General features: G+C 49.1%; 2 protein-coding genes across 9 annotated transcripts in view; one reads left to right on the forward strand and one right to left on the reverse strand.

Annotated features, from left to right (window-relative positions):
* The window catches only part of LOC1271906 (RYamide receptor), a 111,195-nt gene that overhangs the window by 74,696 nt on the left and 20,005 nt on the right, over window positions 1–16,494 (reverse strand). For all 8 annotated transcript variants that reach the window (XM_061658665.1, XM_061658680.1, XM_061658658.1 and 5 more), the window contains exons 3-5: window positions 8,935–9,927; window positions 8,668–8,781; window positions 7,572–7,770 (exon numbers count right to left, since the gene is read on the reverse strand). In XM_061658665.1, coding sequence (XP_061514649.1) covers window positions 7,572–7,770; window positions 8,668–8,781; window positions 8,935–9,683 — 1,062 coding nt within the window. In that variant the 5' untranslated portion in view covers window positions 9,684–9,927. The remainder of the gene's footprint in view (window positions 1–7,571; window positions 7,771–8,667; window positions 8,782–8,934; window positions 9,928–16,494) is intronic.
* Window positions 1–16,494, forward strand: part of LOC1271904 (E3 ubiquitin-protein ligase ZNRF1) — a 115,620-nt gene that overhangs the window by 65,667 nt on the left and 33,459 nt on the right. The window lies entirely within an intron of this gene.

Here is a 16,494-nt window from a genome sequence, read left to right on the forward strand (position 1 = left end):
TTTTTTTTTTGCTTTTTTTTCGCTCGGATTATCCTTCGCGCGCGCCAGCCGTGCCGTGGCCGAACCATATTCTTCAATTTTGTCCCTTCCATCCCGTGCCCGGGGAGGGATGGGGTGTTGCTTCATTCTTCTCTGCTCGCCAGAAGAAGAGAAACCCCTCTCCCCCATCACTTATACGCTCCGAGACGCTCGCGTAACGTGATATCGGAATTTTCGTGCATTAAACCTTCTCTCCGCAGCCGCAGGGAGAAAATGCCAACGAATTGAAACCCTGGTACCGTCCCGCACTGTCAACCACCGTATGGACAGAGGAAGAGAGTGAGAGAGAGAGAGCGTGGAGTGGGAGCTAAAAAGGCAAAAATTCCATCGAAATCCGTTACGTTCGCAGGAAAGGAAGCTCGCATCGATGTATCGCTATCAATTTTTGTTCCATCGTGTCCCACCCATCTCTCTCCCTCTCTCTCTCTCTCTCTTGCTTTGGCAGCGAGAAGTTACCGTTTTGCCCCCCCCCCCCCCCCCCCTTGCATTCCACTGCCAGGAACAAGGCGAACAAAAGTCATTAACATAGAAATTTAATAAACAATTCCTGTTGCCGTTGTTTGGTTTTTGGGTGTTTCGCAAAACGGGAGGGTTGAACAAAGCAAAAAAAAAAAAAAGGGACGTACAACACTCACTCGTCCTTGTCCCAAACGCTGGCTCAGAGGCTTGGCAAGTGGCAAAATAACGAGACATTAATAAACCCCCTTTCTAATAAGCTACTCGGCGCTGCTCGGCTTGTAATGTAGATTGCATACTGCCGGGCGGAATTACGTCGCGTAATAGATTCCCGAAGCGACTGCAATCCTCGGCACACCCTTATTCAATTTATGTTTTAGGGGAGGGCGATTTGTTCCGCTTCTTCTTCCTCATTTTCTACTCTGTGTGTGTGTGTGTGTGTTGCTGCACTACCTGCCAAAGATGGTAATTTGTACCTGGCAGAAATAGCTCATTTGTGAGCTCATAAAATGGTGATTGGCTTTTCTTTTTTTGGTCTCTTCCTCTTTCTTCCCATGTTTGCCCTCCCCCCCCCCCTTGCACATGTGGCACACGTGCTTCCCTGCCGGCAACGGGAAATGAAAAGCTTCTGTCACGCCACAGACACTGAGAAGATGGTTGGAGGGTGGGTTTCACATTTGGTGGCCGCGTTCGTGCTCGGAATACGGTGGAAGTACTTTCGTTCTGGTTGACCGTTGTGGGCCAAATAGAAAGCCAAAAACAAAAAAAAAAAACAAAAAAACACGAAGACGCGTACACAATAACAGTACACTAATAAATGATTTTGTTTCTCCTTTCTTTCTCCTCCCATTTTACATCCACATCAACGGGAATCAACGGCCGAATTTGCACGAGATCGCGCGAAAGAAACTTTTCCAGCTTCGCGGGAAATTTGTTTTTACGAATTTATTGAAAATTAATTTAAAATTTTCCTCACTCCTTATTGATGCGAGCGCGCAGGGAGGGCCGGGAGGCAAAAGGGAGTGAAGGTGTGAGATGGTGTGCGGTTGGGTGATGCTTCTTGTTTATTTGCCCGGTGAAGCGTGAGCGAAAGTTCGTCATCAGCGCGCCCGAAATGGGATGCACTCTTGGTGTGCTTAGGAGGGGGTTTCCGGTAAAAAGGAACCGAACAATGTTAAACCTAGAGGGAGGAGAGCAGAAGGTAGCAAAGGACAAACAAACTTTTGACCAGCGAGGGCGCAAACAAAACGGCCCTGGCAAGCTGCTGCTGCGTGACATTACATTTCCGCTTCCTTTTTTTGTTTTGCTGCTGCTGCTGCCAAGCGGAAAAGCTTTTGGAATGTTTCGGAAGCAATTTTCCTGCCCTGGTTTGGAAGCAGACCGTGCCAGACTTGCATCGATGAAATTGGAAAGCGTCCCAAGTACACGTGTGTGCGTCTGTGTGTGGCTGAGTGGCCTTCCGGGAAGGAGCCGCTCTCGCAAAGTCAGCTTGCGGCGTGTCAGACACGAACCTCCATTAATGATTTCGCAGCCCGCAGGTCGCAGGGAAGAAAAATGAACCCATCCTCCCTGCCCAACCCCTCCCCGCCCCCCCCCCCCCCCCCTTCGGGAGTAAAGAAAAATGAGCGTACGTATGCACTCCACTCCATCATACAGACAAGCGCAAGGATGTGCCGGCAAAGGACGTGCCAAAGGATTTCATCTCCGTACTTACGCCACAAACACACGGTATGTGACACATTAGCAAGCCTGTGAGGGGAGGGGGGGGGGGGCGAGGGCCCAGGTATATTACACTGCGAAACAGGTGAAATCAGGAGGTGGCGGCTCAAACAGAAGATCAAGCAGCGGTAAGCGGCTTAGTGGAATTTGGTTCGCTTTTGGGGCGAACAACAACAGCTCGACAACAGACAAACAAAAAAAAAAAGACGGACTCCCGGGTGTGAGTGTGATTAATGGGTTTAAGCCGAGGTTTTTACCACGCCTCGTGATCCCTCGTATGCTACTGAATGTGTGTGTGTCTGACCTGCCCGAGGGTTGAGGGTGTTTTCTTTTTTTTTCATCCCAGCATCCAAAGCGCTTTTGTGGCAGCGTAATGGAAACCTTCCACCCCACGCTGCCCCAAAAGTGGTTTATGTTGCGCTTTTGCGGAGACGAAGGTACTGGGCCTTTCCTTTTTGTGTGGCACAGTAGCACTGCTTATGAGCTCGTCTCCATTGCTTCCTGCTATTCTGTGCTGCACACCTTCCATCTAGCCGAAAGCTCATACTTCATCTTAGATTTTGATCCCAAATTTGTCGTGCGGTGCTACTGTATGATGTGCAAAAACAATCGGTCGGTTGGGCCAGGGCACGGTGCTTAGTGAGCGAGGCGCCAATATACATCCGAAAAAAGCGTCTAATTATCTGCAATATCATTGCAATAGCGCGCACAATATGTAGATTGTTCATCTACAAATGGGGTTGTTTATCTTCACCCAGAGGAACGAAACCGGACCCGACGGAATCGCAGCTGAATTGGTCAAGAATGGAGGTGCACGGCTAGAAAACGAGATTCATCAAATTGTTACTGAGGTGTGGAATAGCGAATTGATGACTTGTTATTGGAATCACGGCATCATCTACACCATACACAAGAAGGTTAAGCTGCAACAACTACAGGAGTATTGGAGTTGAATACCGCCTGTAAAATACTCTCCCTGATCCTGCAGCATAGTCTTATGCCTCAAGTCGCAAAGATAGTTTGAAACTATCAAAGAGGATTTCGAAACGGAAAATTAACCACTGATGGCTGAATGCAGACACGACACATACCAACTCTTCACTGACTTCAAAGCCGTAAAGAATAAGACATAGTGAGGGTAAAACTGTACGACGCTATGAGCTCTGTTGGAATCCTGGCCAAACTGGTAAGGCTGATTAGAATGATTATGACCAACGTCAGTTGGCAGGTGAAGATGGATGAAAAACTCTCAGGTCCTTCTATTACCACCAAAGGTCTACGCTAGGGGAGGGGGGGGGGGGGGTTATAGACCAAAGTTATAGAGGGCCATCCGGGACTCGAGGGTGGGGACTTCGGGAACCATCTGCTATAAGTCATTCCAGATCCTGGCATACGCTGATGATATATGCATAATTGATCTGAGGCTCTCCTACGTAGCAGAAGCCTACCAAATGATCGAGTAGGCGGCAGAGAATCTCGGATTGCAGATAGACGAATCAAAGACCAAACTGATGGTGGCAACATCAGCAGTCCTACCAACAACAAATTCAAAGTAACGTAGGCGTGACGTACAGATAGGTGGACGCACTTGTTGAAGTCGTCCCAGAATTCACCTATCTCGAGTCAAGGTCAGGCCCTATCGACCCAGAAGGTCAGCAAAGACAAAAGCTTGGAGTCTTTCTAAAGCCTGATAAATCAGCTTACCTCAAAGAACCTGTCGCTACGGACGAAGCTGGGACTATATAGCACCTATATAGTATCGGTACTCACATACACCTCTAAGGCATGAACACTGTTCAAATCTGACGAAACCCTCTTAGCCGCATTCGAGAGGAAGTTGCTCAGAAGGATCCTTAGTTCCGTATCTGTGGAAGGGCAATGGAGAAGCCGTTATCACGAAGATGCTATACGAGATGCACCTTGTGAAGCTTATCAAGCTCGGTGGGCTGGCCATGTTGTACGCATGGAAACGGACGACCCAGCCCGTAAAGTCTTTTTAGGCCGTCCACAAGGACAGAGGAAGCGTGGTAGGCCCAAACTGAGGTGGCAGGATGGCGTGTAGCCGTCCGCCATTAAAGCCGGGATAACGGATAGGCAGACGAAGGCTCGAGACCATGAGCGGTTTCGGACACTCCTGAGGCAGACCAAGACCGCAAAGCGGTTGTAGCGCCGGATAAGCAAACAAACAAGAGGAACGAAACGTTAATTGCACATTCAGTAATAGTATCCCAAGCATCAGCAGACAAAGCTTGACGCCTCCATCAGTCAAACTATAACCGTGAGGGCCAAAAAGTATGAAGCAACTTCGTTCAGAAGCGTTTAGCGCGATCAAAGAACGGCATCTTGGCACTAATGGACAACAATCCGATCATCGCAAGAAAGCTCAATTCCAAATCGCCGTCGATGCTGAGCGATAAGAAGCTCCAAAGGATGCTGAAACTGAAGACAGCGGGAAAGGTCGCTGCATCGCTACGTTCGGTTTAACCCGGAAATCGATGAAGTAGTACCTTGGAAACGAGAACAAACATATCAGGAAGCAGAAATCGCGTCCACCGTCCCAAAACTCAATGCGACCAGTTTAGGCGGATTTCGGCGAATTTTCGATGTACCGAACCCGAGTCCGAGAACCGATCCAACACTCCCCAGTCTGCGTCCCATCGCATTTTTCTGAATGAACATGAGGCAAATGCTGCTGCTCGCAACAATTTTGATGCGAAAACTGAGGATGAATTGATAACAATTGGCATTGATCAAGATGGCAGACGTTGAAGGAGGTTCAGAGAAATGGAAGGATGCTCATGGAAAGAAATTATCTCTCTTCGTTTGTTTTTTTTTCCATTTTCGTCCGTCCAAAAGTCCATTTTTTATGCAAACGGTATCATAGGTTGAACAATGTTGATACGATTATTTTGCCTATTCAGTTGGATGTGCTAATGCGTGACCTAACAAGACTAGAATATCCCTTATTTAAGACTGAACATGTTCAACACCCGTATTCTGTAAAGATTTACGGTCAAAACCATTTCCAGACCTTGAAGTCTCAAAGAAATTATCCAATTTATAACTTTTCGCTTTGCATATATTTTTGAGAAGGAACTCAACTTCTGCTACGGCCAACGAGGCCGTTCTTACGAAGAAAAAAAAACTCAAATTCTACTCTTCATTCGGTATAACATCTATCATAATTATTATAGGGGAAAATATCACTCACTTCTAGCTAAACGACACAGAAAAGCAACATAATATGGCAGAAATACGCGAAATTCGACTTACGCGGAAATACTCCGCAGTTTTGCGTTAATTGTGTATATGAAGGACAACCTGTACAGTCTGCTCCTAGGTATCTTCATTCAACGCTCAATATGCGTTGATTTAGATCAGTTTTACCTTAATGCTTGAGGCTCCAATAATGAGTCTTAAAATACAAGTATACAAGTATACAAGCGTTACTTAAAGATTTTACAACTTTAATGGCTGCTGATCACCTTCGAAAGACATGTTATAATTATGTGGGTTTGCTCACTCATAATAAAGCATTATTTAGATATGTTTAAGAGTAAAACGCATAGGAAATTATTGTTGGGAATTACTGTACTTCAAATTCCACTAAAAATCGCCTAAATAGTTGCAATAGCGTATCGTTTAGCACACAAACGGGGAAGCTTACGCGTTTTATTTTCACGCAGGAAGCTGCACACTCACAAAAGCAAGCACTGCTCGAGGGACGAAAATGTGGAGAAGTTTCGCAATACACTGCCAGTAATGTCCTTTTGCTGCGCGCTAATATCCTGCGGTGACGTATCGTACCACACAAACAAACTCGTCCGGCAAAGTCAGGCAGAGAAAAGGAATCTAAAGCTAGCAAACAAAATAAACAAACACACAATCGCTGTCGGATGTTTGGCCGGGAGGCAGGGAGAGCAGAGCTTTCTCCACAGCAGAGCGCCCAAATAGCTGCAACACGCATTACTCAAGTGCCTTAATAGCAATGGGGCGGAAATGTTCCTTTCCCGACAAACATGTTGGCCGCTGCTAGAGCATAAAGCTTCGGTAGCGTAGACACATTCACAGACAAGTGTGGATATAAATTCGCTTCATATCCGGCCTGGCCAGTTGTTATTATTTTCCGCTTCCACACGGAATGTCCACACGCGCGGCCGAAGCTCAAAACGAACGCAAAGGCACGCAAAGACGCACTATACATCGGGCCCCGGGTGGTGAAAGGATTTGCGATGGATAATTAAAATTAATAGAGTGCGCACTGTCGCCCCACTTGGAGCGCGAAGAAAAAGGTGCCAGTGTTTTCCCCTCCAATAATGATTTTCTGCTTTTTTGATGGGGGGGGGGGGGGGGGGGAGGGGGTTATTGTGATCTTGCCCAACTTTTTTTTTGTGCGGGATTTCCAGCACCATTCGCTGTGTCGGTGCTTTTCCAGTTGCGCTTTTTCGGTACAAATGCATTAAATGCCATTAAATCTGGCCCCCCTTCTTTGCACGTCTTTCATCGCGCCCACTGGCGAGCACACTGTTTATCCCTGTCGGAAGCGCATTAAACGATAATTCAAACTTTGGGCCAGAGAGAGAGAAAAAAATAGAAAACCTCTGTAGCATGTTTTTTCCCCAGCCTGCTGGAATTTCCCTTGCGCTCTACAAGTGGTGCATTCTTTATCCCCACCGCAGCTCTGCCCTCCCAAGACCAGCCAGCCTTCGAACTTAATTGAGCACATCGAGCGTAATGCGGGCAGACATTAAATCTTATCCGGTAATGTTGCTTTGTTCAATCGGCCGAAGGATCGTTAGTCTTTTCCCATTCTTTCCTCCGGCGAGCACACTCGGTACATTCTACATAATTTATGTGGGACAAGTGTAACGTTCTTGCCGCTTTCTGGTGTTCGCTTGGCCAGACAAACCCCTCGAATAGTGAGCGATCGATTGCGCAGTGTCCGTCCCCCCCTCCCCTCCCACGCTGCCCTTTTAATGAAGCACTTTTTTATGGAAATTGACATTAATCTTTTGGTATTAGTATGTTTGCGATGAAGACTTTTCTCTCTCTCTCGTTTTTTTGTTGTTGCTAGAATAGAATTAAGATACCATAAACACATAAAATATGGTGCTGAATTTCGATCGATACGACCGGATATGTCCCTTGGCGTCCCAGTCTAGGCGAGCGAGCCGTAAAAATTAATTAATAGTAAGTAAGATACAGATCCTATTGGTCCTACTGGAATAATAGATCCTATTGGCCCCGCTTCCAAACCGGCGTAGGATGTTCGATCCGATCAAGGTTTGCCGTGGCTGGCTTGCTGGGTGTAGGAATGCGGCATAAAGACACAACCGCCACAACCAGTGTCCACCTACCTTGCGCTTCGATTTGGCCATCCGCTGGTCGCGCGAGTTTTCCGCCTCGCCGGGCGGCCGCTTGCCCCACACCACGATCGCGATGCGCGTGTAGGTGAAGATCAGCACGACGAGCGGCACGATGAACTGGGTGGTCAGCAGCGCGATGGTGTAGTAGTCGTCCTGCTCCGGCGACGGCCACTTTTCCGCACAGATTGGCCTGCATTGGGGGTAGAAAAGAAAGGGGTGTTACAGGAGGCTCCACCGTTCGTTTTACTGCATTTGAGTGTTTGTGTGGATATGTGTCGTAAAGGTGTAGATTATGCGACATCCGGGACATCACAAAGGTGCCCCTTCTAGCGGGTGGGCAGACCCATTCTGGACAGTCCTAATGTAATTGTAATGTTTACAAGGGCCCGCACCGTGGTCACGCAAAAAAATCGCCAGGTCATAACGGCCCAATTATGACAGCCTAAAACACTCACAGTCATGTCACTGGCCCCTCGGGTGGCCAGTAGGGGGTTGCAAGTACACAATCCTTCCTGCTCTCGGCTCCCCCTCCCTCCACACCACTGTCAAAAAACCGCATGCGACCAGTCCTGGGCGTGCGGGTAGAGAAGACTTATTAATTTCACGCCCGAAACTGTGGGCTGTTAATTGGGTATGGTAATTTCTTTGTTCTCACGGCTGTCTCGCTCTCTCTCTCTCTCCGTAGCTAACTTTAGGGGTGGTAGGCACCGCAGCAGAGGACACCAAATGGTCGGTTGGTTCGGCGAGCGCAAAATTCGAGCAAAATTTGTTTCATCCAGAGCGTTGAACTAGCCGTCCGACGACGCTCACGGACGGTTTGCCGGGACCCAACCGCCAAATGTTATGCAGATGAGCCCCGCTCTCATTCATATGCAAATGTGCTACCCTGGAATGAACTGTGTGTGTGTGTGTGAGTGTAGACTACGAGAAAGAAGCGGTAAATCGGGTTTCGGCGTGGCGGAAGAATTATTCATAAGCGGAGGACTTGTTAGCCCAACTGGCTGTACAACCGAGCTGACCCGTGGCTAATATGCGGCGCCAAATATGCATGAGCCTGTGGATGGTGGGTGGCGCTGGGCATACTTACACGTTACACTGCACGTGCCAATCGGTTGGGAAGTAGAGCGTCGAGAAGATGGCAATCGGGACGGCCGTAATCAGTGCGATGATCCACACGATGCCGATCAAGCACTTGGAGCAGCTGCAAAAAAAAGATTAAATTAGCTCTATAAATTAACCCACAAAACCAGTCAGCGTGTCACACGGTCCCACGCCTAAATGCAGACCGCCCCGCACAGCAAAAGCAGCGCGCGCGCCGTGTGCCACGCGTACACGCGAACCAATCACCACTCACGTCTTGGTGATGCGGGGTCGCAGCGGCCACATGATCGCAATGTACCGGTCGCCACTGATCGCGACGAGCGTGTAGGCGCTCACCAGCACCGACACCGCCTGGGTGTAGTTGACCAGCCGGCACATGGCCAGCCCGAACGGCCAGTACTGCAGCACGAACAGCGAGATGAAGGTGAACGGCACGCAGAACAGCGTCATCATCAGGTCGCCCACCGCCAGGTTCGTGATGAAGAAGTTGGTCACCGTGCGCATGCGCGGGTTCGACTGGACGATGAACAGCACGATCGAGTTGCCGATCACCGCCGTCACGAAGATGGTAATGTACAGGAAGTAGCTGGTGAGCTGAAAGTACGGCCCGGCCGAGTACGCGTTGCTGCACTCGGCGAGCGGGATCGGGTCGAAGCCGACGCCGTAGTCGTAGCCGCCGGCGCCGCCGACGCCCCCGGCCCCGCCGTAGCTCCGGTTGCCGGCCTGCGACTGGTTGCGCAGGCTGTCGCTCAGCTGCTCGATGTAGTTCTGCTCCTCGGTCGACGACACGTACGGGTAGTTGCGGGCGTACATGTCGAACAGTTCCGGCCCGGCGGCCGACCCAGCACTGGACGCGTTGCTGCCGGCCAGGGCGCCGAACCCGCCACTGCCGGTGCCGTTGCCGGCGGGCCCCGTGCTGTACACACCGCCGCCCGGGGCGGCCGACTCGTTGCGCATGGCGCGGGCGAAGTAGTCCGCGTACTGGATCGCTTGCGATATCATGTTGCTCTTTCCAGGAAAGCGGACAGAGAGAGAGGGAGTGGGGGGGTAGGAAACGGTTATCTTCGCACTGGCAAAAGGGCTTGTAGAAATGCGCGCACACACACACACAGTAGAGTCAGCGCTTCTAAATCATTCCCGTCGCATCACCGTCAACACCATGCCACTGGCAATGGGAATCAAGCTCTCGAGATATCTGCTTGTGTTTTTGTTTTGATCCTGCACACGCCTTTTGTTGAGTTGATTTCTGAAGAAAAGAGAAAGAAAGAGCAAGCAAACATACAGCAGACATTACTATACAGTAGTGATGGGCAAAGTAGGCAAAAACCCGTGTCGGAACCGACGCCGGAAGGTAGGTCTGTCCAGCATTATCCAGAACTGTTTGGAATCGTCAGAATCGCCTGGAGTCGTCCGAAGACATCAGGAGTCGTCTGAAGTCGGAGTCATCCGGTGTCATCCGGAGCCATCGGGAGTCGTCCGGAGTCGTCCGGAGTCGACCAGAGTCTTCCATAGTTCAAGTCACCCGGTTTTGGAGTCGTCTTGAGCCATCCGGAGTCGTCTGGAGTTGGCTGGAGTTGTCCGGAGTCGTCCGGAGTCTTCCATAATCCAAGTCACCTGATTTTGGAGTCGTCTGGAGTCATCCGGAGTCGTCTGGAGTTGGCTGGAGTCGTCCGGAGTTAGGCAGAAACGGCCGGAGCAATATTCTTGGCGTCAGGCATTTCATCTTGGACTTCAACTTCGACAGTCCCTGAACGACTCCGGCGACTCTGATTCCGGATCACTCCGGATGACGACTCCGAACGACTCCGAACGTCTCCAGACGACTCCAACTCCGGGCGACTCTGATTTCGGATGACTCCGAAAGATTTTGGACAATGCTAGACATCTCCGGACGACTCCAGACGACTCGAACTCCGGACGACTCTGATTGCGGATGACTTTGAACGACTCCGAACGACTCCAGATCTCCAGAGAGCACACCACTACTCTACAGTAAAAGTAGCGCAGCAGCAACAACAACAACAATACACAAGCATTTGATAAAGATAAACACACACACACACGTACAGAGTAATGACATCTGGTCATTTGATCTAGTTCGGTGGCACAAGAAAACAACAAACACTCTGCAAGTAGGAGAGAGAGAGAGAGAGAGGGAGATAAAACAAAAAGCGATGAGAAGAACAGAACAGCTATTAGCAGATAATTAACCTTCTGACATGTGGCGCTGTGAGGGTGGGCGTGTGTGTGTGTGTGGGCGTGTAGTGGCTCACTGTCTGTTGACCTGAGTATCTGACGTAGTTGTCACTGTTGAAGATGAATGTTATCGCCAGCGGAGAATAATGAACCCTTAGCCTTTCAGGGGCCGCTGGGGGAGGGGGAGGGAGTTTGAGGGCTTTGGTAAATAATAGATGACCTCTTCGCTCCCAGCTCTTCTCATTTCCCGCCTACACTGCACCGAAATTTTGATTTACTTTCTTTTCTTTTTCATTATTCCTCCCACTCTCTTTCTTTCTCTATTTATCTCTCTCTGTCGTCGTTATCATCTCATGTAGTGATGTGTTTTGCGACACTTTTTAAGAGTTTTTTTTATCTTTACATTCCAAATGCATCCCATTATGTTCGACTATTCCTCAGTACCTCGAACTAATTTAGTTAGAAATCTAGGCGTTCTATTCAATAGAATTAGAGATGCAATTATTTTTAACGACCACTTAGAACATACTTTACCAAAAGCACTTCGTATGCTAGGCATAATGCTGCATGTTGCTAGTGACTTGAGAGATCCGTTTAGTGTGAAATCCCCAAATTCTTGAAATTGCAAGCATTTTGAGGAAATCTTCCCAACAATATCAAACAGACAGGCATTAGGTTTAGATACTCAGGTACAGTGTAAGCTTACACACTCTTTGTTGTATCGTCTACCATGGATCAATGTCTCGGCATGCACTTTGTATCATATTCAGAGGTTTCTATTAGAGATTATCTCTAATTAGAGGTATTAGAGGTATCTCTAACTAAGATTTGAACCCCTACCGCGCAGCATAATGATGGAGAATGAGTGCCTACTTGTACCAACACTGTTTTCTGTGGTTTTATTGATGATCCGTCTGTTGTTGAAAAGTTTAACTTACAGGAACCTCACAGGATACTAAAACCTAGAGCAATTCTACATATAGAGACAAGATATACACAGTTTGGATGTGGAACAACTTGTTAGGAAACAGTGTATATTTCAGTACAAGCTTAAGTAGCTTGAGGACAATGTTGCATAGTTTAGTTTGTTTATTATATTATTGAATAATGAATATTTGTATAATATAGTAAATACTTTGTTTAATATGTTATTGTGGTAGTTTAATTGAGATTGGTTTTGTATTTAATATAGGGTTCCGAAGGCTCGATGACATAAATTAATAAATTGCGCTTTTGCTCACAAGCAGAGGTGACTGTGAAGCATGGCATTGTTCGACAAAATCGTTTTTGCTAAGTCCTGTGTGATCAGAATTTCTGTAGGAACTGAAATCTTCTACTGCTCTACAATTATTTGCAGAAACAAATCACTAGGCTCCTTCAACACTGGTTGTATGAATTTACGCATTGAATTAAGCTGCAAAATTGTATAGCAATTCATTGTGGAACTAAATCTTGTTATCTGAAAACTGGATCCGAGATCGGATGTGAGCAACAAGGAGTGCTCAGAAACCAAGAGGATCTGACACTCACTCGCTAGCCGGAATAGCTCAGACGAATGAATCATTTTTGTTTTTTGTTTGGGTCTTTTTTACCCATCCCTAATCTCATGCACACCAGCAGAGGCGTCGTGCACACCGATCGATCGCTGCGTGGGGGGGGGGGGGGGTTTGGGTACCGCCCCCAAGGGGCCGTATGCATCGTGAGGCCCATTCAATCGCCCAGCAGGAATCGGTTCCATAATCAAACTTCCTCCACCGAAAGTGAGCTGAGCGCCCGAGGAAGGAGCGCCAACGACCAAGGACCCAGGCGGGCGATTAGTCCGGCAGCTTGGCCGGTGTTCGGTTTTTGTGTTTTTCGCTCCTTTCTGTGGTTGAGTGTTGTTTACCTTTCTGCACACAGAACCCCTCGCCCCACCATCCACCACCCAGTCACTCTGCTGACGTGGAGCATATTAAATTTGTGCGCTGCGCTTTGCCCTGTCTCAGCCCACGGTCCAGCGACGGTAGCAGATTTCGAAGGCCCGTGAATGCCAACCCCACCCTCCCCGGAAGTGTGTGCTTTGGTGGTGTTGGTGGTGGTGGTTGATGAGTTTTCTTCCCTTGCGCCTCCGGCACAGCTGGTATTTGCTCTCGTGCTCCGTCACCCGATACTCGGATAGCAATCAATGGACGTGCTACGGGCCGCACTCGTTTGTCAGCACTTTATTCAGCTTCCGTCAGCCCGTCAGCGCTTGCCGTACCTACGAACGGAACTATTCCGTGCCCCGCGGCAAAGCGTCCCGTGCGCTTCAAACGCAAAACCGCACCAGGGCGGTAGTGCACAGCTGCGCGACGGAACCAAAACCAGCGCACACCAGCACCGCAGCAAGCGAAAGGATTCTTGCGAAGCACGCCGAACGCCCGACAGGCATTGCGCCGCGACGGCATTCGATTGTTTCCCATTGCTCATCGGTATTTCCTGCTTCTTCCTTTTTGGAGGAAAAACAGCATTGTTCAAGCGAAAAGCAAGCGTCTAAAGAAGCGGAGCGTTTGAAGTGTCTGTGTGTGTATGCTGCTGCTGTCAAAGTAGCTGTGCCGGTACTGATTTATTTACGATCTTTCGTGAGCTGCAACTTGCTGCGGAGTTGCCATTTAAAGTATAAAACCCCCTCCAACCGTCTTCCCGTCAAATTGTTGCTCAAACGAATTCGGTGAATGCAAACTTGCAAGCTTCCGGAGCATCGAAGCGAGCACCAAGCTGACGCGAGAAAGCGCAGAAGGTGTATCGATTTCCTGCTGGAAAACACGTCTGCAACGGATGGCAAACGATTCGCCCCTATTTCGGATGATGCTCGGTGTTGCGTTTGCGTTAACAGTTTGTAGCGCTTCGGCGGAAGTTTGTTGACTTGTTTCTTCGCACGGTCACCATTCATGTTGTTATGGTACAGTTGCCACCTCCCACCAAGCGAGAGAGAGAGAGAGATAGATAGAGCGAGAGAGAGAGAGAGAGAGAGAGAGAGAGAGAGAGAGTTTACAGCAAAACGCAGCAAACAGCTCAGCCGAACGAGCGAACCAATCATTATCGACAGTTTAATGATATCCGGCTCGAAGGACCAAAAACGCGTAACACCAACAAATTGTAACTGCAAAATTATTTTTAGCTAATGTATTCCGCAATGAGCCGGGCGTCGCCGTGGCGACATTATTTTCGGTATGCTCGGTCCACGCAAATTCTGGCCCACACTTCAGCACACACCGGCACAAAGCGGGAAGCTATTGCACAGGCCCGAAGCTGCCCCCGCTGCGCGCCATTTCGTGGGTTCGGTGCCGGTGCGGGAACGGGGTACGATAACTCATCGAGCAGTGCGCCGAGTGGTGCATAAGTTTTGGGCGCGGCGGGAAGCTTTCCCCGGGGGCGCCTAAAATTATGCCTTCCCCGCGTTGTTGTGCGATCAGCAAAAATCGAACAAGACACAGTGCCCGGAAGGCGGGTAATCATTGACCGGAGCACCCGCAGCAGGTCCGCGTGTGTTGTTTTGCTCGGCCAACACTCTTTGCGGTTTGCTGTCCGACCGCGTGGTTAAAGTCCCGACGCCGGAAATCGGTCGTAACTAACCCCCGGCCGTGAATCACCAGCAGCAACAGCGACAGTCGGAAAACGGTGAAGGTCAGCAGCCTGTCTTCGAAAAACGCCGAACGAAACTAGATTCACATGGGCCGTGCGCCCACACAGCAAGCAGCATGCCGGGGAAGATTAAGGGACCGGCATTGGGACGACGGAAAGGCACCGCTTAGGCAGCACGCTGTCAAGCGTCAATCATCACTCTAGCATGGGACAGACGTGGCGCCTTCCACACCAATCGCATCGCATCCTAGCGCTGCCTGCCGGCTGGGGCCTTCTTATCCGGCGTCTCGTGCTCAGGCGACGATAATTTAGTGTAATGAATTCCTGCCGCTGCCCGCAACTGCAAACTTGCCAATGCGACAACAACAACAGCAGCGGAGACACACAGACACAGCCCGATCCCTCACATTCCCTGCAGCAGCCGTTATCGTTCTATTATCGAATAATTAATTTACAGTTTGTACGTAAACGCTGCTACAAGCTCGTACGCGCGCTGACGAAGACGACGACAACACCCTTGGCGGAGGGCACTACTAGTGCAGAATACACATATATATATCACTCCTCATCAGCGAGGCACAGTTGGCTGAACAGGGGGCGCTTCGCTAACAGCGTAGTTTATCTTGCGCGCAGCATCCGCACAGGCGAGCGAGCGGACCAGGCGAAGTTTCGTCCCCCGTCCCGGAGGAGGGCCAGAATGAGCGGTGAATTAATTTAACCCACGGCGAACGGCAACCACTGCACGGCGCGTACATCAGGACGCCACTTACGTGCGGCCCCTAAACTGGGGTGCCGATCCCACTTTTCGCCAGGCGGGATGATAAACGCGCGGCAACGACGACTGCCGCCCCGCGGTAAGCATCTTTTGCTGTGCCGCAAGGCATACATTCAGGCGCTCCGGAGTGTGCAAAAACTCGGTGACGATGATGACTGGCACGGTAAAGTACGCACAAGTACGAAACCACAGTAACCATGGGGAGGGGGGGGGGGGTTGAGGTGTAGGGTACGGGATGATTCCACCCACATCCACATAAAAGCGAGCGAGCAGTCGGTTTTCAAATCGTGATTGTGTCCACGCGACGTCGTTTGAGAGGGTGAGGTGGGGCGGTTTGTGAAATTGTCTTTTTTGTCTCCTTTCCCCGTCGCTTTGTTTCCACCACCCCCCCCCCCCCCCCCCCCCCCTCGTTTAGCAAGTGGGTGTGGGAGCCGTTTTAGTGCCGCGCTTTTCTTGACGGTTTTTGATTGGAGAGGATATTTGCTTCGGCGCTGCTGCTACTGGTGCTGCCCAGATTTGACAGTGCCGGTCGACGGTTATGAAGCTATTAATCACACTAAGCACAAACTGTCGTCTCGTTGCTTCGCTTTTTTGTTTCTCTCTCTCTCTCTCTCTCTCTCTCTCTCTCTCTCTCTCTCTCTCTCTCTCTCTCTCTCTCTCTCTCTCTCTCTCTCTCGCTCAGCCCGGAGGGACAGTGAACGGCAAGCAGTTTTTTTTATTTCAGCTGGACCCCTAAAGGTGCCAAATTTGTCGTAATACAGCGGTAGCAGTCAACCAACCATGATCTGGCACTGGATTAGGCCTGTGTAATGGTGCGATTGAAATTGTTTTTTTTTTAATGCTTCACTTTTTACTGATATGTTTGAAAGAAAAAAATTGTTTTTAAATTAGTGCTAGAAGGTTGATTAATCGTTTCACTCAGTTTTATAGCGCGTTAGATTTGTTACTGTAGCGCCTACATATAGGCAATTGAATTGAAAATGTCCCTTTTTTTCGTAGCGTTAAATCATTTATGAATTAATCGGTATGCATGGTTTCATTCACCTCTTTGAACGATGGCAAATCTATTTCGCCATATCAAATACCTGCTTCTCTGCTGGTAATTTCCTATTACATGAGTATCTGAATAGTACTTTACTTGAATTAATGCTATTATGGGAAGCAGAAAACCCAAGCAAAGATTAAAATAAACTCTTAAATAATCCATCTAACCAATACACTTACACAATAATTTACTCC

The sequence above is a fragment of the Anopheles gambiae genome, chromosome X (assembly GCF_943734735.2).
Source record: "Anopheles gambiae chromosome X, idAnoGambNW_F1_1, whole genome shotgun sequence".
NCBI classification, from domain to species: Eukaryota; Metazoa; Arthropoda; class Insecta; order Diptera; family Culicidae; genus Anopheles; species Anopheles gambiae.